At 41.3% G+C, this 25,746-nt stretch overlaps 1 protein-coding gene across 1 annotated transcript in view; it reads right to left on the minus strand.

The window, feature by feature from the left end:
- Nucleotides 1-25,746, minus strand: part of LOC131269208 (uncharacterized) — an 82,277-nt gene that overhangs the window by 35,372 nt on the left and 21,159 nt on the right. Inside the window, exons 2-4 of the mRNA XM_058271545.1 lie at nt 14,568-14,836; nt 12,210-12,774; nt 344-709 (exon numbers count right to left, since the gene is read on the minus strand). Coding sequence (XP_058127528.1) covers nt 344-709; nt 12,210-12,774; nt 14,568-14,836 — 1,200 coding nt within the window. The remainder of the gene's footprint in view (nt 1-343; nt 710-12,209; nt 12,775-14,567; nt 14,837-25,746) is intronic.

Consider the following 25,746-nt stretch of genomic DNA (forward strand, 5'->3'; position numbering starts at 1 on the left):
AAATCGATACGGTGTGATTGCGTATCGGTATGCGCAATGTTAATTAAATTTACGTAGAAAAATATTGTACTGACAGCAAACACGGTTGGCCTTTTTCTGTGCTACAATGTACCAATGTTAATAAAGTCAGCAAATGGGCTGTTGAAAGTATACACATGAAAAACAGTGTGCTCTCGTTTGGTTTTGTAAACCTTAGCGAAGGTTGGAAAGGATTAGCCGCAAATTCTAATCAGTTTGAAAACTTCCCCTTTGCAATTGGTCCATTATAGAATAGAGCCACTATTTGATTTGCATGACACTTTGTTCAGTAAGTTTAGCGATAGGAAGTAATCGTGAGGCTTACCGTTCTGCCGCACGATGGCCTGGCAGTCCCGGTCGAGCGCGGAATCGCCGTCGAGGTCGAGATGGTTCGGCAGGCTGCCGCAGAACTTGTTGCGATCCTTCTGGCTGACGTAGATGGCGTGCTGATCCGTCGGTTGTTGCTGCTGCTGCTGCTGGCTCCAGTGGTCCCGCCTCGGGAGCGCCCGGCTCGTGTCGATGCAGGCCAGGTCCGGGGGCGGCGGCTTCTCCCCGCCACCATCGTCGGCGACGTGCTCCGGCTCCGGCAGGAACGTTTGCGGATGGAACGGGTCGCCGTGATGGTGGTGGTTGTTGTTATTGTTGTGGTGGTACTGGTGGAAGTACTGCGTCGTGTCCGACTTCAGGTTATCTGTGAGAAAACGAGAGATGACGCACGGGATGAGCAACGCCGAATGTGTAACGCGGTCGGGCGAGTTTTACGGGCATTTAGCTCGGGCTGCCGCTCGTCACGTGCTCTGGTGGAGCTGGAATCACATTACGACTAGCCGCCGTCGGAAATATGATGCCAAAACCAAACCACGAGCATCCTTGCATCGGTAGCTTTCTTTATCTCTGCTCGCGTCTACACACACACACTCGCTCGATTTACAGTGACTGACAATGCAGTGGAGGTTCAATCTCACTTCGTTCCAATCTCAATAATATTAGTCACTAAACGTAAAAGTATAACACTATAAACACCTTCACGAACAGTATGTTCACGATATGACAATCATTTATAATTCGATAAAAAAAGGGAACATTGGCTATTTATTGTTGTATCTTAAAATGTTCGAATCGAATATGACAGAAAGAATAACTTATGATATATCAAAATTAAAGGTTCTGCACATAAATAAATGACTAGGTAAAAACCATAAACTACCGATTATACTCGATAGAAGGTGGTGCAGAAAAATCTGTATAATGTTCAATAGTTCAAAACAGTACAAATCAATGCTTCATTGCAAAGAAGTTTATCGAAAACTCAGAAGATTAAAGTTCATAGATGTATAAATATAATTCCTTTTAAAGAAATGTGGCTGAGTAATAGTATATGCCATAGAATCGAGAAAAATCGTGTTACTGTGAGTTGTCTTCAATAGAGTAATAAATAGCACTTGCCAATGGTTCGCTTATTTCTAGGAAAAATAATTTAAAATTATACATGAAATAACCACTGATGCATCAAAATTAAAGGTTCTGCACATAAATAAATGTCATGGTAAAAATCAATAAACTACCGATTATACTCGATAGCAGTTGACACGGTAACTGTGAATAAGAAGATCTGTATAATGTCAATTAGTGATGAGAAGAAGGAATAGCTTCTTATGATCCGATCTGCTCTCTTGTTTATATGATCTGATCTGATCCTAAAATATGAGAGCAAATGCTCCATTATGCTCCTAGTGACGCCATTACCCGTAGCGGTATGGCGATGTGTTCTGATCTGATCCAATATGCTCTTTGCCTGTAGACCTACGGCGATGCGATCCGATCTGCTCCATTATGATCCTAGTGACGCCATTACCCGTAGCGCTATGGCGATGTGCTCTGATCTGATCCAATACGCTCTTTGCCGGCAGACCTATGGCAATGTGATCTGATCTGCTCCATTATGATCCTAGTGACGCCATTACCCGTAGCGCTATGGCGATGTGTTCTGATCTGATCCAATACGCTCTTTGCCGGCAGACCTATGGCGATGTGATCTGATCTGCTCCATTATGATCCTAGTGACGCCATTACCCGTAGCGCTATGGCGATGTGTTCTGATCTGATCCAATACGCTCTTTGCCGGCAGACCTATGGCGATGTGATCTGATCTGCTCCATTATGATCCTAGTGACGCCATTACCCGTAGCGCTATGGCGATGTGTTCTGATCTGATCCAATACGCTCTTTGCCGGCAGACCTATGGCGATGTGATCTGATCTGCTCCATTATGATCCTAGTGACGCCATTACCCGTAGCGGTATCTGACGCAAAGTTCCACAAAATGGGTTTTGCAGTTATTTGATGATTTGCATGTTTGAATTTTGCGTATTGTTCGAGCAAGAGTAATGAACAAAGTTTGTTGCAAACAACAGAGCAAAAAGTAATCACCACTTTGTCATAAAAATTTCAGTCGAAAGAAAATCGGAGCAATATTTCTGCCAATGGCGATTTGACACTATTATCTAAAATCGAGTGGCAGAAATATTCCTCATCCAATATAAAAGGGTATATTACCCTTATTAGACAAGGAATGTATCTATCATATTTTTCCATCCTTTTACTGTCAAAGTAGGCTCTGGCATGGCGTTTGACATATAAATGATGACCGCTCGTGTAATAACGCAAAGTTCCACAAAATGGGTTTTGCAGTTATTTGATCATTTTCATGTTTGAATTTAGCGTATTGTTCATCCTAGAGTGACGAACAAAATCCGTTGCAAACAACAAAGCAAAAAGTAAACAAACCGCCTCTTTGACATATAAATGCCAGTCGAAAGAAAATCGGAACCGGTCATGCCTGATTCCGATTTTGAGGAAGGAATGTATCTGTCAAGAGCGTTTGGCAGATAACTTCTGGAAAAATATGACAGATACATTCCTTGTCTAAAGCAGCCCGTAGACGTCACATATCAATCTGTGCAGATCTTTGACGTCTACAGATTTCCTTTGTTCTCTCGTACCCATCGTCTGTCAAACATCCCTCCAGATATCCCGAATATCTCGAGGGATGTTGGAAAGAGCTAAGGAAAAGCCGTAGACGTCAAACATCTGTGCAGATTAATATGTAACGTCTACGGCTTGCTTAATAAGGGTAATAAGGGTAATTTACTCATATTAACGCCGGCGGGGGTAAAGGTTGTTCAAACAAAGCTGTGTTTCTCCAGTTTTTTTTTCTCGCAGAGTAATCTGACTGAAATAAAAATTGTGAATCTATTTCATCAGGTTAATTTTATTCGCGGTTAGCCAGGTTCGATTCTATAGTATTTTGATAATTGAAATATGGTTTGTAACATTGGTGGTAAGTATTCTAGCATTTCATATCACTGAAAAATTATTTGTATAGCTCACCTCATTAAATATTATCGAGCCAAACATGTTTTACGTCATTCACAAAATACTTAATTAGTGCTACATTTTATTCCAACATATTGAGATACACTAATTAACCTTGGTTAACCAACTCAATGTAAGGGCATTCTCAGGTGATAAATTGTATTAACCGACAATTCAAATAGAGATGTTAAATCTTCTGAACCTCTGGTCTCAGCTTTACGCAAGGTCTGGCATTTGCGTTTTTGAAATGTCAAACGAGCACAGTTTTCTGCCCCATAAAATACTTTAATTTTTTATTATACCGCTTATCTGAGTATAAAATCTCATTAAAATCTACTTGAAACAATATTTACTATTGTCATATAAAAACGCAAGAGTCTGCGGCAAGAATCATCGATTGATTTTTAGTACAGAAAACGCAAGGTCTTGCGTCATCGGTGACAGCCCCTGTCTCTCCCATGGGAAAAAGGCAAACGCATGCGTTTGCGTAAAGCTGAGTGCGTCTCCGTTATAGCAGCGTGATTCTTGGTAAATGTTTCAAAGTGAACGAAACACCTAGTTGTGCTTCCCATAGTTCTGCCTTTTGCGACATATTCAACTGCAGTTTCTAACCTCAATTTTGTCCATTTTTATTCGGTGAGTATTGTAAAAAACTTATTACCTTTAGACGATTATAATTATAATTATGGATGGATAACGCATTTGTGCTTTCAGTGAATCTGCTAGCCGACGAGTTCGCACAGTTCACACAGTTCACACAGTTCGCACAGTCCAGTATTAGTTTCGCGTATATCCTTTCCGGTGAGTTTTGAAACGACAAGCTTGCTACTACGCTATTTTGGTATAAACGCATGCGTTTGCGTAAAGCTGAGTGCGTCTCCGTTATAGTAGCCGTTATAGAGGCAGGTGATTCTTGGTAAATGTTTCAAAGTAAACGAAACACCTAGTTGTGCTTCCCATAGTTCTGCCTTTTGCGACATATTCAACTGCAGTTTCTAACCTCAATTTTGTCCATTTTTATTCGGTGAGTATTGTAAAAAACTTATTACCTTTAGACGATTATAATTATAATTATGGATGGATAACGCATTTGTGCTTTCAGTGAATCTGCTAGCCGACGAGTTCGCACAGTTCACACAGTTCACACAGTTCGCACAGTCCAGTATTAGTTTCGCGTATATCCTTTCCGGTGAGTTTTGAAACGACAAGCTTGCTACTACGCTATTTTTGTTTTCGTAAACATAATATGTTAGATCTTATTATTTTTTATGTCTCTTCAAATTCTAGGCGATGGCTCCTCCAAGGAAACTTGAAATTTGGAACCATTTCAAATTGATTGGTAACCAAGCACATTGCAAGTATTGTGCTTCGAAACTGGCGTATTCACAAAACAAATCGACATCGAACATGAAACGGCATTTAAAAACTCATACATTTCTTAACACCCAAGTAAGTGCGATAAGGTTGAATCCAACAGAACAGATATGTTTATCCGATAGCGAAGAGACTGATCAGCCAACCACCTCTAATCAGCCCATCTCATCAGTTTTGCAAGATAGAATTCACCAGTATTTCCCGGTCAGATCACCTTTAACAACAGCAGATAAACAGGAAATAGATAAGACAATTTTGATGTGCGTGTGTAAAGAGTATTTCCCATTTTCCATAGTAGACGGCAAATATTTTAAAAAGCTCATATCAAAACTTAATCCTTATTATCAATTACCATCCAGAAAAACTTTGTCAAATTCACTCTTGCCTACTCTTTATCACGAAACTTACCGCACTGTATTCCATAACATCGCAGAAGCCAAAGTGATCTCACTTACAGCGGATGGGTGGACAAATATTAATAACATTAGTTTTTATGCCGTTACGGCACATTATATAAATACAAATTTTGAATTAGTTTCCGTCATGCTTCAATGTGCAGAATTTAAGGAGCAGCATACCGGAAAAAATATAGCCACATGGCTTAAAAATGTTATGGACGAATACGAAATTCAACAAAAAGTTTTTTCTTTAACAACCGACAATGCTGCTAATATGATTACAGCAGTGTCTGAGTTGCACATAAAACATTTTCCCTGCTTTGCACATTCGTTAAACTTGGTTGTGCAACATGCCATCCAAAAAAATATAAAACCCATAGTACAGGAAGTAAAAGAAATAGTCATGCATTTTAAAAAAAGTTCAACAGCTGCCATGAAGCTTACCGAAATACAAACAAATCTAAACATGCCTCAGTTAAAGTTAAAACAGGATGTCTGTACCAGATGGAACTCGACGCATGATATGCTTGATCGTTTCGTAAAAAATAGAGTGGCAATTGGAGTGTGTATAGATTCTTTACGCCTGCCTTTCAATTTGACTAATCGACAGTGGTTAGTAATGGAGCAAGCGGTCAAAGTGCTTGCCCATTTTAACGAGGCAACAGTAGTCATGTCCGCTGAAAAAAGTGTGACTATTTCGAAAATCGGACTGCTGGTAAAAATTCTAATGGAAAAAACACAGGCATATACACTCGAGAAGTTTGAAGAGGAAGTGATCAATTTAGTGGTGGATCTCAATAAAGGAATGGAGGAAAGATTTAGGCTCTCAACTTCCAATGAGACATTAAAAGAAGCCATGATGTTAGATCCAAGAATAAAAAATATTCCTTTCAAAGATCCAGGAGTAGCCAGGACCATTCGTGAAAGAATTGTGGACAAACTCACTGCTTTGTACAGGGAAGATAGAAATGTTGCGGAATCATCGGAATCGTTAGTAGAGCCAGCCGCACCAAGCACTTTGTTCAGCGATTTTATCAGGGAAGTTTCGGAAACAAGAACTGAACTGAACCCTAGGGCGGCAGCAATAATGGAATTAGATTTATATTTGAAATCAAACCCGCTTGGCTTTGATGAAGATCCGTTAAAATGGTGGAAACAAGAGGGACATAGATTCCCAAAGATGTGTCATCTAGTAAGATCGCGATTATGCATACCAGCAACATCTGTTCCCTGCGAACGGATATTTTCTAAAGCAGGACAGATAAACACAGAAAAACGAAACAGGTTAGCTCCGAAGAAGTTGAATGAAATTTTGTTTATCAATAACAATGCAGACTCAGATTAATGGTTTTGTAAATATATGTATGTAGTAGGTTTAGTTGATTAACTATGAACAAAGATAAGAATTTGAACTAGGTGAAATAAGGATAATGATATGATGACTGAAATGAATTTAGAATTGAATATGAATTAACAATATAAAGGGATGTTAGGAAGGGAAGCGGTTAGAACTGAAATGAATTGAGAATTGAATAAGAATAAACAATAAAAAAGGACGCAGTGTACATACATAACACACGGGTAGAAGTGAAATGAATTTAGAACGTACGAGTAGTATGTGCGAGCTTGCGGTTTTGGTTGGTGAGGTTTTTTTTTTTTTTTTTTTTTTGGTCATATTGCTCTTCTGATCTGATCCGATCTTTGCACAGGAGCAAATGATCTGATCTGCTCTTCGATTTTCAGAGTTTTCCCATCACTAATGTGAATCGTTCAACAAAACAGAACAAATCAATCCTTGGTAAAGAAGTTTATTGCAAACTCAGAAGAATAAGTGGCTAAGTAATAGAATATGCCATAGAATTTAGAGAAACGGTGTTTCTGTAAGTTGTCTTCCGTAGAGTAATAGCATTAGCCAAAGGTTCGATTATTTCTAGGAAAAATAATTTAAAATTATACATGAAATAACCACTGATGCATCAAAATCAAAGGTTTTGTAAATTAATAAATGTCTATAGATAAAACAATAAACTACCGATTATATTTTATAAGGGGTGGGACGGCAACTGTGAACAAGAAAACCTTTATAATGTTCAATAGCTCAACAAAACAAGACAAAGTAATACTTGGCAAAGAAGTTTATCGAAAACTCAGAAGAATAAAGTTCATAGAGGCATAATTCACTTCTTTTTAAAGAAAAGTGGCTGAGAAATAGAACATGCCATCGAATCGCACATGGACTTGTGAGAGAAATGTTGTTACTGAAAGTTGTCTTCTCTAGAGTAATAGCATTCGGCAATGGTTTGCTTATTTATAGGAAACATAATTTAAAATTAAAGAAACAGTTGTCTTGATGCACAAAGGTGTGGAGTAGAAAACAGTCCACATATGACACTATAAGATGAGTCATAAGCGAATTGTTTCATCCGAGGAAAAGGGGATTGAAGCTGTTTTAAAATTGATTTTTCATTCTTCATTATTTATCAAAATTTATCATTTTCCTTAAATAGTGTTTAAGAGCTTCCAATAAAAGTTTATTTCATTGCAAACGGTTGCGATATGGTATTTTTGTAATTATCACTGTACCGACCGGTGGCCCCCACCCTTGCCCTCCCTCGTGCCCTCCGCAATCAGGTGTGGGAAATATGGAAACATGAAATCTGGCTCGAGTTCCCGGGCGCAAGCACGGCAAGCGCCGGTCGACCGGATTGTAATTTCAGTTAATATTCATAGCAGTATCAGAAGCAGCTTATTTCCCCAGTGTTGGCATATAATTTTATTAGCTTTCGAGGTGGAATACGAAAGGCAGCGTCGTCGGCTGGCGAAGGCCGAAACGTGAGAGCTGTGCGAGCTCGGCTAGACCTGCCGCCATCGAACCGAACATCCGATGTGAAGATTAATGCTCTCTTTGTCGGTCGCGGGGGAGGGTGGAAGGGGCGGCGGGCACGGCGGGCCTGCCCACGGGGCAGAGATGCGATTGAGACGGATGTAAAATTGATGAGCACGTGCTCAGTTTTCCCGGGTAGTTTCCTAAGGTCCTGGCCCTGTTCCGGAAAGCCCCGGGAAAGTGCGGGTCGTAAACTGCATCTCGCTGGCAGAAGGCCTCCCGATTCCGGTGAGCCAGGCGGGGGACGGTTATTGGGCAGATATTCGACCTTAAATTATTCATACCAGTACACGCCAGCCATTCCTGCCGGCCAGTTCTGCCTCAATCTGAAGAGTGCGCTACCCTCGCCACCATTATGTTCGAGGTGACGAGGCGAGAATCGGACGAATCTTACGTTCCACCTCAATCCGTCGGATGTAAGACACTCGAAAGAATTTGCCAATGGTTTGGAGGGCGCATGAAAATGTAACCGTCAAACAAAAGAAAGAAAGGAAGCAAGAAAGAAAACACATAACCTTTGATGCGCCCATCAAATCAAATGAAAGATGGTTTTCCATACCATTCTACACTGAATCGAGCGATTGGGTTCTTCAAACGTTTCCTGAAGTTTATTCTGTGTAGCTTTATTCCCCTTCATTAGACCTACACAATAATCGGTGTATAGTCATTTAGCTTAAAATTTTGAACGAGTCTACTTTTGGTTCCTTAAAATTTAAAGTCTTTAACTAACGAAGAAACAGTTTTATTCTAAAGAGCGACATTATAAAATTCTTGATACAAATTATCAGTTATCCAAGTTATGTGTTTCAAGTAAAAGTTATTGTTTAGAAAACTTTTACCTAGTACAACTATTTCATTTCTGATGGCGCACCATTTAAATGAACTCTCACAAACGAGTCACGTTCATCTTCTAATAGACTTTATTTTCCATTCTAGGTTTTTTTGCATTTTTTGATCCTGAGCAAAGAGGAACAGATGACTAAGTGGATGCAAGTTAATTTTACATGTACATTTCCATGTTGCATGCTGCATGTATATTAGTAACATACTCATAAGACAAACAAAACGCACGTCGTAAGCTTTCTGTTTAAGCATCCTATCCACAAACAATCGAAACGAAACAGAATAAAAACCGACGAAAAGTAACATTTTCAAGATCGTGAACCCTGGCTAAGAAATTAAACTTCACTTTGGTTTGTTGATCGACTTACTAAGGAGAACTTTTCCTCAAAAGAAAGGTCGTCCAGAGGGATTCCAAGATATGAAAAGTGGAATCCTCGTTCGTAGTAACGTTGCAAAGATAGAACAGTGACAAATGCGTTCCCCTTCAGCTCGCAGCAAAGATCCGGCTGTGTTTTCATCTGCCATTTACCATTGCTGATGAGTTTAACCTTTTCATTCTCGACACCCGACCTGAGCCCGTTCCGTCGCAGATGGAATGGGCACCGGGTTGACTACCGGTTTGAAATTTCAATCACTTAATCGCGCAAGTGGCTCGATAAAGTTTACCGGCGCCGTTTAAAACTCAGTTGGTGATTTGTTTTTTTGTTTCCCGCCCAACTCGGCTGACTGTTGTTACCTCGGCAGGTATTGCCAATCCACTCAGCCGTGTCACGTCTCGGCTTGATTGGGAACCTCTGCTTAGCTCCTTGCTTTGCCGATTCTTTACGTGCGTACTAAAAGCACGGCGCTGGGTCAGAGAACTCCACAGAAACAAAAATCCGGAAGCCATTTCGCCCAGTAGCTTAGGAAATTCATCCCGGGGGGGAGTGGGGGAGGCAGTTGGTTTTAACGAGAAACTTAAGGAATGAGCTTGAAGTTGATTAACGATCCGGATGTTTCAGGTTTCTCTCTCACGACGAACGTTCATTCCCTTTTTTTTCCGGAACCATTCGGACGCAGTCACGCCCCATCGGCAGAAGCGCTTGCAATCAATACCTGCCCCTCCCGGGAGGATTGGGATTTTCCTTCCCTTGCGTCTAATTTCCACCGGCCCGCATCCCGCATTTTCGCTCTTGCCATTGTTGCGTTTCAATTTCCTGGAGCCATATTTCTGAACCAAAGCGCTGGACGAAGGAATATGACACTGCGCAAGGGGAAGGGAGGAAGGAGGAGGGGAAGAAGCAAGTGACTTTTCAACTTTTCCATTCCATTCCGGATGGTGGAAGGTCCAAGGAGGGGAGGGGCGGTCGACAGATAGTGGTTTCAATGCCTCTGATGTTGCTGGTTGGTGCCACTTTTCCGTAAATGATCGTAAATGAATGTAAATTCAATTACATGTGCCCGTGCCTCTCGTTGCCCCTTCCCCAAACCGTTTGCCACTCCCTTCGCTTGATGCCACTCTCTCTCGAAGAAGAAGAAGAAGGTCCTCTTACGCTCCCTGCTCCCGGTTAGGGCATCTGACGTTGATTTCATGTTTTTTCAGGTAACATCATGCTCGTGCCCTTGCCTCTTCCGATAAAGCCACGGAATACAGTATGTCCTATAAAAAAAATGCGATAATCAATACCTAAGATTCACATAATTTATTCATTTTTCAGAAAGAACGGCCTGGCCGTATTGCTTCACATAATTTTTTCATACAAAATTATAATTTTAATTAGGGATTCGTTTTTTAAGCCTTTAACGATTACATTACTAAATTGGTCTACCATTTTCCTCGATTACCTTCTCCAGACTAAGACATAATCGAGAGCTTATCTTCTCAATGTATGAGTCAGTTTTCGAGATCCATGCCTTGGCAATTGATGCTGTCAGGGCCCCAACAACGGGCAAGACGTTCTCAGGCCTTAACCTGAACATATGCCCATATTGTTTAATCCAAAGGATTCATGCTCGGTCTGGTAGGAGGTCAAGTGTAATTGCCAAAAAATCCATGTTTTTCTTCTGCCACGCAATTACGTGCTTTTGTACTCCAAACGAGGCTTCCATCCATGGCAGAACGTGGTCCTTCACAATGTTCATATTGATCTCGGATTTAAATTTCAATTCAGTTTTCATTAATGCTGGAGGCATTTTCAAGGCATTGGGAGCAACTGTTCCAAAATCTATGACTTCGGCCGAATGTTTGGTTGTAAACTTGATTTTTAGGTTCTCTGGAACATTCTCAATCGTCTTTGGCGATATAAACTTTTCTGTACGAGCGTTAGACACGCGATCGACGATAAACAATTTTTTCATCAGGGAATATGGTTTCTTTATTTTAATGTTGACATCAAACGTTTCGAGAACTTCAGCCGAAGATGTTTGATTCGGTCTGGTGCAAGATGACGGTTTACTCTGACTCTGGACGAACATTTCAAGTCACGTTTGAGCAACCGATTCATGATAGATTTTGAATCATCGGCTTCCTTAGCCAATTTCCGTATCGATCTGATAGGATTTTGACCCACTTATCCTTTGGCGTATGAGTGGACCGTGGATGGCCACTTCCTGGCTTCCGAGAACGTGGTTCATCAAGGAGCGATCGTTGGATACGTTAGATGGTAGCTAGGTGGCATCTCGCAATCGGTGCAAATTGTTCTACGGGCTTTTGGGCGAACAGTGAACTAGTCACAATCTCCTTCGCGAACATTTTTTATCAACTTTATCACTAGAGATCCGCTGCTTTGAAGACATCGTCTCAGAGTTTACTAACAGATGATCACCCACCGACATGTCCACGGTAAAAATAATGTTTAAAAGTACCCAAAACTAAGCATTGAAAACTTTCACATTTTGTTATGGGACATACTGTAGTCCCTGCGCCGTTGTGCTCTTGTGATTCCATTCCGTATTGGATCATTTTTCCTCCTTGGGCTCGGGCACCACGTTGGCTTTGTCCGTGTGCTTGCCAAGTACGACTATAGGAACGGTTCTTCTTTGCCACACACCGAACTGTGAGCTGACTGGATCATTGGCGTGTATAATTTATTCATCATTCGCCGGAAAACGAAACGAAACTACGAGTTCCAGCGGGGGAAAGTTCTCTGCCGCTGCCTCTGGGCGAACTTTCGCGGGAGGCAAAGACCGGGCGCTCTTTTGTAAGCGCGCTAGGTTAACCTACAATTGTAGTTTTGCTTTAAGTTCCCTTAAGGTAAACAAACCAAACCGGGTGGGTTGCGCTTTAATGCTGAAATGTATACAGTGTATTAGTAGCGTGTACAGCGAATGATGCTCACCGATCGATTGCGCCCTGCGACCACCGGGGAGTCCCTTCGCGTGATGTCTGGCGGACGACGACACATTCGCTCCCATATTCGGTGCCGGGACGGCGCGACGGAACCGGTCGGGACGATCGCTGGCTGCCCGCCGGAGTTGGTTCGCTTGGTCGTTCGAGAGGTCGTAGCTGCTACACCCGGACCCTAACAGTTGGCCGGTGTATCTAACGTCGTTCGGGGTAAAATCTTCGACCGTGGACACTACTGACGCTTCGAGCAGGTGCTGCAGTTGTCCACACAGGTGGATGTACTGGTCGTCGGGTGCGTAGTCGATCCCTCCTGGTCGGTCAGGTTCATCGTGACTGTCGGAGCAACGGAGCTGCTCGGTCAGCTCTAGCTCGGGGTCGTGCGCCTCGACATCGACATCAGTGGCCGTCGGCGATAAAGACTTCCGCGAACCAGCGCAACATCCCGGAACGTGCCGGAACCAGAACGAGCTTCCCTTGCGCTTCGCTTCAGGACGATCCGCGCCGCGTTTGCAGGAATGTAGTGATCGACGGAAGCTTTGTACGAGCTTTAGAAGAACCTGCAAAAGGAAAAAAAGAAACAAAATTAAATTAATAAAGAAGGAAAAAACTATTAAATTACTAAAGAAAGCCTACACAAACTCTACCAGAGCGAGACACTTCGTAAACATCAGCTCACAGAGGATGGGTCATATAGTTCCACATAATGATCGAAACATTACCATATTCGTGTGAATTTGAATGTTGAACTAAAATTTTTAATACTTAATGATTCGTGTTTACAAAACCCAGATTTTGTAAACGTAAACTAACATATTGCTACTAACTAATCTGTCTTATTGAACTTAAAGCAATCTTCTATGTTTAGAAGAAATGAGAACGAAATATGACTCTAAAGAAATAACGGGAGAAACCCGTTTCTCTACAGTATATCACACTAGGCGATTGAAAAACATGCCTTAAAAAACTAGTAAAAGGAAAATTTGTGTACATTTTACATGTTCAATTGCTTCTTTGGGGTAAATAATATTGCAAAGAGTTTTACTATTGCAGGGTGGTGTTGAATGAATATCTTTACTTCTGATATTCCCATCCCAAGAGGATGTGTCATTGCGACTTATGCCGATGACACCGCCCTAATCTCAGCCAGCAAAGTAACGAAAACCGTGATACGTAATCTTCAAAAAAGTTCTACGATTACTTCCGGAGTTGGAAAATTAAAATTAACGACACGAAAACCCAAACCATATTCGTTCCATACAAATTGAACAGTCGCGGTATCCATAAGCTGGAGTGGAACTGTCGTATACCTTGCCCTAAAAAGGCTACACAACGAATAATAAATTGGATAAACCGATTAGATTATTACATCCAATTATCAACAAAAAACCAAACAAAACACTCTGGAAAAAAACAAAATACAATATTCCCAATGATACGCAATTTGCGAATACACACAAAAAGAAATAGTAAATCAGAACAAACAAGATAATAAAAATAATGTTAATCCTTGATTGGAGGACCCCTACCAATCGTGTTCTGGAGATTGCTGGTGTGGATCGAATAAACAACCAGTTGACCACTACAAATATCACGACAAGAGCTAATGTTTTTTTTCTTCTTCTTTTTGGTTTCATTTTAGAAACCTTGACAACATTTTACAGATAAAAGTAGTAATAAATTAGTATGTAAGAACGTAAAACACATACTACAGAAGAGAAACGTGTGGTTTCATTTATCATTATTAACTTTTGCTAGTTCTGGTTGCAAAAGAGATGGAAGGGCTAATATTTACTAATCTGCCTTATTTAAATGTTAAACAACGTTGCATGTTTAAAGCTAACGAGAACGAGATATGAATCTGAATAAATCATGGTGAAAAACGTTTCGCTAAACAACACTACACTAAACGATTGAAAAACAAGTGAATGAAATATTTGTGTACAATTTACATGTTCAAATGTTTCTCTTTGTTAAATTGTTTTGCAAAGAGTTTTACTATGGACGGATGGTGTTGAATGTAAAACACATACTACACGTATTTTATTTATCATTATTAACTTTTGCTAGTTCTAATTGCCAAAGAGTTTACTTTAACTTGCTACTATACTTATGTGTTGAATTTACTTTACGGTTTGAGGCGTTTTAATGTCGCTTCCCGGAAAACGCACGGTTGATGTTCCACTACATGTTGTGTACTTCATGGAGACGGAACCATGGTATTTAAATGCGAGCTCAGCGCATCTACGAAACACCGTGAAACATTGTTAGGGCTGACCACATTGTTGGAAATCGAATCAGGTGCATGCGGCACCTACCGTCGGCCACCATCATTGCAGCCGGTCTTACTCACCTTATCCGAGGCGGAGTAGCTGTCGATCAGGAAGAACGATACGGTCGGTGTGGATTCGGAGTTGTCGCTTGATTTCGTCTGCGCTATCGGTGTCGGTTGGCCGGCACGTGCAACGTGATTGCCGCTCGTCGACGTTGTTGTGGTGCCGACGGTGCTCGAAACGACGGTTCGCTTCGCGTGGGCGGCACTGTTGGCCTTCAAGTGAGCTGCACCACCGTTGGCATTTGCGGCCGCTTTCGTCCCACCGGCGATTGCGATGAGTTCATCAGCTGCAACGACAGGAGAGAAAAAAGGGCGACGAAAGGTTTACAAATCGATCAGGTGGACGCCGGTAAGGCAACGAAGTTATCGTGTCAGGTAAGTATAACGATTTTATATCAGAGGCATGTAAAAATAGCATGCAAGGAATGATGGAAGAATTTTCATTACAAAGTAATGTTGTGCGAAGCCACCAGCGGTATTCAGTAAATATAAAAATAGCCAAATTCGCGTTCAAAGCGAATTCGTGTAGAGTGTTTATATTTAAATGTGTTTAAAAACATGTACGATGCAACATTATTAGGCTTAAAAGTTGAAAATTAAATAGGTTAAATGGAGTAAGGAAACGAAAGAAAAGTATTACAACACTAAAGTTTGTTGTTTGCCGAATCTAAATAGTTGTTCAAATGCTTTATATCAAGAAACAATTTGATGAAAGGTACAGAATACGACGAATTTCGCTCGGTCAGTATCAGTTTGACAATCCTGCACCGAAGGTACCATGTTGACCAACCGGTAGCAACAGCTAAAGCAACGTTTTGGACTTGGCACGATACGTTACCATCGGCGTTCGGTCACTAATCACTCGGTGCGACGTAGATATTTTTACATTCTCCCAAAAGGGGAAGGGGAGCTGACAGCGGCATATATGATACCCGGCGGTGATTCAAAAGTGATTGAGCATGTATCGCTGATGATTTGGTGACACGGAATTTCGCGTTTATCGAGACCAGCGCGCGCTTTGACGTTGACGGACGCTGTCCACCAATCAAACAAAAAAAAAATGAATTGCTGATTGAGTCGGACCTCGGTCCGAAACGTGTTTCGAGGACAAATCCCATGAAACGTGCGGAAGCACTTCTCTACACGCGCATCGGATACGGAAGCACGAAAAGTTGGGCAAGCTCTGTTTCGAATGGTGAATATTTTTGGCAAACAAATAGGATAAAAATGGAACGAGAAATAAAATGTGAAAAGCCTCTTCTATGCGTTCATGAATTAGTTTTGGATGAAGTTTTCACTTTAATTGCTTTTTGAACTACACCCAATGCTTTGAAACTGTAGTTTAATTTACTTTAAACACTGTCAAACCATCTACCACTTTTAAGACACCACCACATCATTTATTGGCATTGTAAGTTTTACCAGACAAGCCAAAGAAATAGATAAGCGACTCAAAAGTTATGAACATTTTTTTATCAAAGAAACAAACAAACAATAATTAGAACAGTAGGATCGCGTAATGGATTGAAATCAGACGTTATCTAACTTATCGAGATTTTCACAAAATGCTTTTAATTTTTCTAGAAACGCCATCACCGCCTAACATAAAATTGTAAGAATCTAACATGAAAAAAGTAACCAAATATAAAAAAAAACATAAATTGGCTCCAACAATATGGAAATATCAATAATACCAGAATAAATGAAGCAAAACAAATAAATAAATTGCGTAAAGCCGTTTAATCGCCAAGATATAGCCTATTTTACAGAAAAACTTATAGAACAGAGCTTTTGGTTTTAGACTATTTTCAAAACTGGCTAATTTTCGCTACAATACAGCATAGGAAAATAAATATTAGTATTAAAGAATGAAAAAGAGAATATGTTTCCATTTTTAATTTTATTCTACATTTCCTTGGGCACTAGAAGAGCAAAATTTTCTCATTATCATGCACAGATTGGATGTTGAAGGTCAGTTTAATGCTTGAACGGTTCCGATTGTCCTCTCTTCCTTTTGAAACTTCCATCGGCAGATGTAATTTCTTATTTAATGTTTATATAACTCTTCAGCTCGAAGCATTCTTATTTCTTCTTTCTGTCTTCCAAATGAGAATCGAAGCGAGTAAAAAACGAATCATAAAACTCGATCGTGCTGTCCGATAATTCATCTTCCGAAACTTGCGAATCAAATCCCAATAACTCACTCAACTCCGCCGTCGATGAAGGGATAAGGACGCCCCCGGGAAAAAGTTCGGCCCGATGCCGGGAGATAGCATAGCCCCCATCGCCACGCCACCGACGACGACCTTCCATCGTCCTTTGCTGATCGAGCTGGCGTTGTACCGGGACGACACTCGCAAAACTAATAAAATCAAGGCACGACGGCAGGGGCATATATACAAAATTTAATCAACTACAAGCTGCGTCAAAGAGTTCGGCCGAGGGAAAAGTCTGATTGGGTTCTGATTTGTTTCATGCATACACACCCTCCCACACAAACACATCGAAAAGTTTCCCTTTAGATAGGAGTGGCTCAGCCGAGTGGCGTGAAATGAGCCGGATAACGATAAAGACAGAGGCCGAGATAAGGGTTTTGGTCCGGAATTCAACGATTGAGCCATTCGGTTCGGTTCCAATCCTTCAAAGTGAGTGTCACTTGTCACGACACCACCAGTCCAGTCGTTCGACCCCGGGAAAACGCACCGGGCGCTAGCGGAACCGGATTATTTAAACCATCTCGAGCCCGTTCTCGAAGGCGAAAATGGATTCGTAAAGAATGTGTGTCTTACCCCGAACGGCCGAGGGTGTGGCGGATAAGATCGCTCCCCATATCGATCCGAACTGCAATCCGGCGGACTCGTCGTCCGCTTTTGCGCGTCCGGAGTTCGAGTGTGCGCGCGGAATTATCATTCTCTTTAAAGGCCACCACCTTGGGAAGGAAAATCAAAGCCCTCAACGGGCCTCCGGTAGCCGGGCTCGGTCCGGGGGGATGGGGGGTTTTCCACTTCCATTCCATTCCGAGTCCCGGCTCCCGATGTGTCCAATAATAGTGAAAACGAGTGAAGAGTGAAATAGGTTTCTTCTGTTTTTGCAGCGACCGCCACCTTTCGTCGGTTTGCGACTCGAGAGGAGTCCACTTTTCCGGTCGGGTAAAATTGAAACTCAAACAGCGAAGGAGCGGGCGGACAAAAGGGCCCGGAAGGGGGTGGCAACGTGGCTGGGGAGAATCTCGGTTAGATCAAAGCGGGCGGTTACCCGTGAATGCGTGGCGCTTCGAACGTGTTTTATTTGCTGCGTCTTATCTTTACTTTCCTTTTCTTCTCAGGCCACACGGGCCAAGCACAAGTAGAATATGGTGAACTTTTGTATGAGTTTTTTAATTAACTTTCGTTGCGCTGGGGCCCCCGAGCAGCGGGACCGTTCCCAACCACACCACCTCTTCGTTTGACTAACTTTGACCTGACATGCCGATCGATCGGATACAAATGCTAAAACTATAGGATAATGAAATCCAGCACTATGTTACACGCTTCTCTTCGCTCGTCATGAGACTCAAGACTAACCGGTTTGATTCCTGCTGAATGTTTGCTAGCTAGATCGATGTAATTGTTGATCTTTCAATTTGTTGCACGATATAGCGGGAAGAAGAGTGTTTTCAAACTGGATTTTTAATCGATGAAATCTCCTTTTTCGTTGTGTGTTCAGTTTTCTATATATTTTATACGTCGTTAAGGAATACTATTAAAAGGGGTTTTTTCTAACCTTTTACCGTGTTTTGAACGATTATAAATCGACTTAAATTGGGTTTAAATTTGGTTGAAACACAAAAAAGAAGTATTCACTTCTTAAACTTAAAATAAAAAAAAAACAAATGAAAGCTGAATGCTTTTTGCAAAGGAAAAGTAACACGAGAAGACCAAAAGAGGGATTAAGAAAAGGGAATGCAAAGAAGCAAAAAACAAAAGCTAAAAGTAAATCCACTACCAAATTAATAAAAAAAAAGCACTAGGAAGGCAAATGGGAGTAAAATCGACCCATTAAAGACGAAACAAATCTCACAGGATAAGTATAAGCCACTCTGCTGCTTTTTTAACGTTGAGAACGCCGCTTTCGTTGTGTTTAAAGTTTTCTATAATGTTGTCTCATATGTGTAATTATTTTTTCTAGCTTGTTGAATTTTATTGAAGTACAAAAGCAAGCATGAAACGAAACTAAACCATCAGAAAATCTAAATGCGTTAAATAGCCAAGAAATGTAACACGATTAGGACGAGGAAATGTGGGGTTACAAACCCCAAAGAAACATACAAAGAAAAAAATGAAAGAAAATATTACTAAAAAAAATGCATTTTGAATACACATGTACCTAGTAGTAAATCTAGGTGTGTAAATGAAAAAAGGTCAAGAGGAATATGGAAGTGAAGGATAAGTATTAACCAGGAAAGGAAAATACAAAGTCAATGGCTGTTGGGTTTGGAACGGAAAGGAATGGCTTAAAGCTTCATCGACGAGTTCTGTACATTGCAAAAGCTAAGTTCAAATGTGAATTTACCGCACGATTGCATGACTGGTCGCAAATCGAAACGAGGCAATGGGCCGAGTGTTTTTGACGAGATTTCTTTCAACCCACGGTTGGCAACGATAAGTTTAACTCCCAGCACACCAGAGAGAGAGAGAGAGAGACATACTGGCTGTCAAATATGTCGCGTGTCGAATGTCCGCACAGGGATTTTGGTTTTCCCGGTCTTGGGTTTTACTTTCGTACCACTGCGAAACGACTGCCCTGCCGAGCAGCGGTTCCATTTTCCAAAGACTACGAGGACGGCGGAGAAGGTGGGCAAGGGAAAGGGAAGGAGGTTTACGTGGTGTACGGACAAAAATTTGGTGAATGCCGAGCTACCGGAAGCGTTCGGCTTACTTACGCTCACCGGAAACGATGCGCTTCTGTTGCGCCACTTTCTAAGCGGAAAACAAATCGTGCGAAATGACAGTTGAAAATTTATCGGCGACTTCTGCTGCACGGGGGAGGAGGGAGGGAGGGTGGGGCGTGTTGGCAATGTAATGGGCTCGCGCTTACGGAAAAACAGGCGCCTCGGATGAACGTGTGAAAATGTGCGGACCGAACGGCGAAACGGGCGGCTGTTCTGCAGCGCTACGCATTATCGCCATTCGCCATTTTCCGAGCGTCCCCGAGCGAGTGGAAATATCGACTTGTCGAAGAACGGCGAAAGGCGGTGCCCGGCGTTTTTCCGCCCCCGGGATTGCAATGAACCCTTTCCGCTTCGCTCGCAGGACGCTTTGTAAGCTGTCATGTTCATGTGGCAATTTTACAGCGACACGAGCAAAAAAAAAACAAATGACACCCGGAGCAAGCAAGGAAAACCCGCCCCCAAACACCAGCGAGTTCAAAAGGACGAAGGCGAAGTTTGTCCTGCGAGTCCATACGCAGGCACACTGTGCACCGACGCAGCACACAGACACACACACACACAAGTGTGCCAGCTTGCGCGGGATTCGGCGGGAATGATGATTTATGAGCTTTCACAGGACGGTGTAAAATATGATGTTACGTTTTTACCCCCTCCTCCCCCCCCGCGTGCAAACAACGAAACTCATGCCGTATCTCAGCCGTGCGACCTGCTCGTAGAAGCAGGTCCCTGTTAGCACCGGGGCAGTCATTCTCAAAGGAATTGCATGCTGTGGTGGGTGCTTTTTATTGCCCTATCAGTGAGTCCTTTAAAGTCATGAATGAATTTGGAAAAGATTATGAATAAATTGTACTAAGAAAGAACTCAATAAAGAGGAGTGTTTACGAGACCGTTGAGAAACGAAGAGGCAGAATACAAATAACAACTACGCTCTCTTTTTGTTACCTATTATTTTCATCGTGGAAGAAATAAAATCTCCAACTGAAAGAGAATAAACAAAATAAGTTGTTTCAGGAGAGTTGGAACACCTTGCACTGTACAAAGTATCCTTTTTTATTATCATTTGAATTATTTTTTAGCCAATTTATTTTTTAGTAATGAAAGAAGTAAGTCTGTATATTGATAAAATGTTTTCTTGGCTTTTATTTGTTTAACTACCAAATTCATATTATTTTGACTTTAAAAATGGGTAAGTGTGCTGTGACATTATTTTTATATGAGATTGATTAACTACTAATGAATAGTGACAGGCAATTCTGATCTGATCTCAAGCTAGTATATTATTGCACTTATATACTAGTAGAATCTAGTACTACTAGCAGTTTTTAAATGTTATCCTTAACGCGTTGACTACCATAACAATCTGTTTTGATAGCCGGCTGTCATTAGTTCTAAAAAGTGTTTGTCTCACAAGTAAATAAAAATGCAACATAACAATTACAGTGATATTAAAATCTAATTCTTTGGGAAGGTAAGTCTTTGCTTAGCCTTAGAAAACCGTCGGTTTTATGCATTATCTAAACAAATTTAATAACAAGAGAGTGTACTAAAAAAGTGTGCTAAAAACGCTTGGTAGTCAACGTGTTAAGGAAGCTCAGTTGCATATTTGTTATTTCTTTACAAGCAAGTTTTAGTATTTGTTTTATAAACAAATTTTATCAAAAACGATAATACTAAACACATGTTTAAAAATACAAAAAGCTAACGGTGTATTGTTCAAAACACTTCACGGAAAATTTAAAAAGAATGTCTAATGAACGACTCGCTTAAGAATATAAAGAAAACTATTAAAATTCCTCCAAATAATTGCGGCTAATGAATGTCCTGTGGGCTCTTAAAGGTAATTGTGGTTATCAACCTGGGTTGTCTAATCCGTTTGAGAATCCCTGCCAACGAACGGAAGGCCCCGGAAGGAGGGGGAGGGGTGAAAACGAGCGGATGCAATTGCATCAAGTTGAAAGTGGTGAATTTATGGCGACTAAGGGGAACAAACACAGGAGCCACCCAGGTACGGTGTGTTCTTCAACAACATGCTCCTCTAAGCATGTCCATCTCGTTCCGAGAAATAACGAAACGGACCCTTGTACCTGTAGGGAGACAACAACAACAACAACGACAACACCCAAATTGCCACTGGCGGAATAATTCCGTTGGCCATTGGAGAAAAAGGGACGTGATCGACATACACCCCTTTACTCACACGCACACACACGAAAATGGGGGAAGAGATTGGTTTGAGGAAAAACATGGAAAAACCGGGCGATTTTGAAATTGTTCTACAGCTTCGGTATCCGTTGTTCGACAAATATTTGCCTTCTCCACACTGCACATCGACTGTATTTAAAGCACATTTGACGTTCCGGTTCATACATACTATACACCGACCGATACCCATATACCGTGCTCTATTGCTATCCTCGGTACCGGCCGTTCATCGAGCTATCGGGCTCTAAAGGAACGTATGTTCATTCCACGCTCGACCGAATTGAGAAGAAACGGTACGATGGATGGGCTCGCAGAAGTCATGAGTAATTAATTAAGAAAATGATCCAATGCAACGAGGCATGCAAAAAAAAACAGGGAGGGGGAAAGAGGGGAGGGGACCTGAGCGCCGGTGTTTTATAGTTTTGCACGTCATATGTATATGAGCGAAATATTTATTTTCTAGAATGAAACATGTTCGCACAGAAAACAAGCGAACTATATGTGCTGACCGTTGCACGAGGAAAACGCACGAGCACATAACCACAAAACAACCGAGCACGATGGCAGGAGTACAAGGACTTTACAAGCTGAAATATTAACGCTATTAATTGTCCAGCTTTTCGCCGCACGCAAGGCAAGGATTAAAATACGCTGTTCCGCCGGCATTCCGCAGCGCAAAGAAGCGGAAAACGATTGACGTAGGGAGGGAAAATGAATACATTATGGAAAACCTATACACGAAAGTGGTAAAACACACCACGAGGGCCTGATACTAGCAAAGAGCAAAGGATGTTTCATTCGAATTCGTTGAAATGTCTGTCAACTCGACAGTGTTGTTGAATCCAGAAAGAATAAGTTCTGATTTGGATTTGGAACATTGGTTATCCTGTTGAAACCGTATTATTGTTAGGCTTTTAGATATTGGAAATTCTATAAAATACAAGCTGACCCAACGAACTTCGCCTCGTCAAATTTTAATAACCCGCTAAAATTGAAATAACAATGCATTGGAACACAAAGGAAGTCCTTTATGTTCGTTGGTCCAATGGCATCAGTTTTTTAAACGCAGCCAAAACTGCACGCGCACTCAACTATTCGTAGTTTCGATACTATGCGCAAAGTTCAGATAAAGATTTGTAATACAATTTTCGATGGTAGCGCATTGCAAAATAACAACACTCACGTTACAATCCAGGATCCAGTACAGATTTAACTCGTTAATTCTAATTTTCATTTGCAATTTTTGAACTTTTCGTTTTCCTAAATTTTGTTTGGCCCAAAAGGAACAATTGATCCCACAACATGGTTAAGATTGAATTTCTTAGTTTTAGTTGTAAATTGTATATTTGATTATATGGAAAAAGTCGTTTTTACAATTCTTCCCATTTTCTGGATTTTCCTTCAAGAATTTCACATTTTTTCCTAACTCTTCGTTGGTTAAAAAGGAACATCATCCCATGACATCTTCAAGATTGGCTCAGCCGATTTTAAATATTAGCGTTACAAACAACCAAAAAATTTTTTTTATATGACTTTTCGTATGGAAAGAGCCTTTTTCGAGTTTTCTAGTTTTCTTCCTTTTTACTAGAAATTTTTAAAAATATTCATACTTATAAATTCTTAATTGAGTTAAAAGAAATCAACCACCAGAAGGCTTCGTACGAATTAGTCTAGTCGTTATTCAGTATCCGTTATAGAAACTTTTTTTATATGGAAAACGCCGTTTTTACAAATTTTCGAAATTTCCGGCTTTTTCTTGGAAATTTTCAAATTTGTTTTTTAAACCTTTCTAATGTGAAAGGAACAAATCATACAAATATTGGTCGTACCAATGGTTTCCAGCCGATTTTAGCATTCATTTTTATAGATATAGATAATTACTTTTATGGGAAAAAGCCTTTTATCGAGTTTTTTTTAATATTTTCTGGCTTTTTCTTGAAAATTTTCAAACTTTTCATTTTTCTAAACCTTAGTTCAGAACCTTATTAGACTTCGCAGTAATAAGTCCAATCAATTTTTAGTTTTCGTTAGAGAAGGTAAATTAATTTTTTTTTATATGGAAAAAAGCCGTTTTTACAGAATTTTTCCATTTTTCGGCGTTTCCCTGGGAATTTTCAAATTCTCTTTTTTCCTAAACCTTCCTTGGGTAAAAAGGAACAAATCATACGAAGACGTCATCAAAATTGGTCCAGCCGATTTTGAGTTTTAGCATCACGAACATACAAACATTCATTTTTATAGATATAGAGAAGAAGAAGAGAAGAGAAGAAGAAGAAGAAAAGAAGAGAAGAAGAAGAGAAGAGAAGATTGTGTGTACCCCTTAGTTGCTTAGATGACGGTTAACAGATTGGAGTTTCGCATGCCTGTTCGCCTAAAAGTTAGACATGAAAAAATGCATACCATAATCAGACACATCAAAGAAAAATTGATGAGCGTTGAGATTGATTGATGGAAAGCCGAGGGACGCACACCCGAAAATTTGGCTATACATCAACCGACCATCCATTTGCTGCTCCCTTCAAAACTTCGACATTGACGCCTTCCGAAATGAATCAGTTATAAGCTCGATGATTTGTCACCTGTGTTCACCTTCACCACCAGCATTTGGCTGATTCGCTAATCGAAACGTGGGTTCTACAGCGAGTCCGACATTTTTACCGACTCATGGTGCACGCAACGAAACTCCCGCATTATATCGAAATCAAACCGGAGCTCTGGAACCTTTTTCTTCCCAATCATTACCATACGGGCAGTAATTCATCAGCTTGTGCAATCAAAGGGCCCCAGAAGGATGAACGTGTGCGTGTGCGCCAAGCTGCCAAGAGATTGTTGCGACCAGCGATCCCTAAAGGTTGATTACGTGATGCACCAACAGCGACCCCGCAGGATACACGCAGGTTCAAGAACAGAATACTGCTGACATGACCAATTTCATCGCGCTCGTCTGAGCGTGAGCGGGTGTGTGAGTGTGTGCTTGAAGGATACCGATTCCCGAAGACAATAGGGAGCGAGATAATGAACGTGACGTAACACTGGCAAGCGAGCATGGGATTCCAACTAAATCCGATAAAAGATGGGCAGATACGCTGAACACTGGAGTGGCTGCCGAGGCTGAATGGGGGCAGCTGGCACTTTCATCCAATAAAGTCCGACAGGGAAAGGCAGATTGACTTTTTTTTTCTTCATTTTGCTGATACCAGTGTTGTATCCCCTCCCCATCCCCTCGCTCTGGAATCTCCTCTCCGTAGGGCTCCTCGTTCGCCCATTTAACCTAATTGAATCTGGAAGAAATCTCGCCATAATCGTTCCAAGTAGCGATAAGTAATGGACGTGCCGAAGGACGTGTCGGAACCGTTCGGCGCGATGTGCTGAAACCTCAAGGGCAGAAAACCCATCGAGGACGCGCGCTCCTTCCCGCCGGAGAGGTCATTGCGGCTGGCGATGAGAACAGTTTGACTGGTCGGAATTCAGAATTGGCACGAGTTCTGATTCCGGATCACACTCTCGGATGGGTTCAATCGTTTTGGGGGAGTCTAACAATCACGAGAATTAGGACACCCTTTTGCGGAGCGGAACATGAGTTCTGAAACGAACTGAAAGACTTCTGGAGCGATCCACATTTGCTGTCAAAGTATCATCCATAGTCTGATCACATTACGAAAGTCTTATGAAGTTTTTGATTACTATTAGACCTCCGTTTAGCTTCAATCAAAGTTAACGAGTTCTAGGAAAAGGCAAGAATTAATTCATTAAGAATGGTAAAACGATTCATCAAATGGATTCCTCGAATTCGGAATCGAATCCAGATATCTAGAGCTAAGCACGGAGCGACCTGCCTAAGGCACCCATCACTGGCTACAAAAAACCAAAGCCGACGCAACGACAGCAAAGGATTTCGGCGATTGGGAGCAGGAAAGTGCTGCACACAACGATTGCCTCAAACATAGTCAGGCTTAGAACGGTAGGGCGGGCTGATGGTTTGCCCTTCGGGGAAGATTCGCCGAGCTAAACTCGTTTGCGGTCGGTTGTGGGGCGTTCACCCGCCCCGGGTTCCACCGTTTTACA

The sequence above is a fragment of the Anopheles coustani genome, chromosome X (genome assembly GCF_943734705.1).
Source record: "Anopheles coustani chromosome X, idAnoCousDA_361_x.2, whole genome shotgun sequence".
NCBI classification, from domain to species: Eukaryota; Metazoa; Arthropoda; class Insecta; order Diptera; family Culicidae; genus Anopheles; species Anopheles coustani.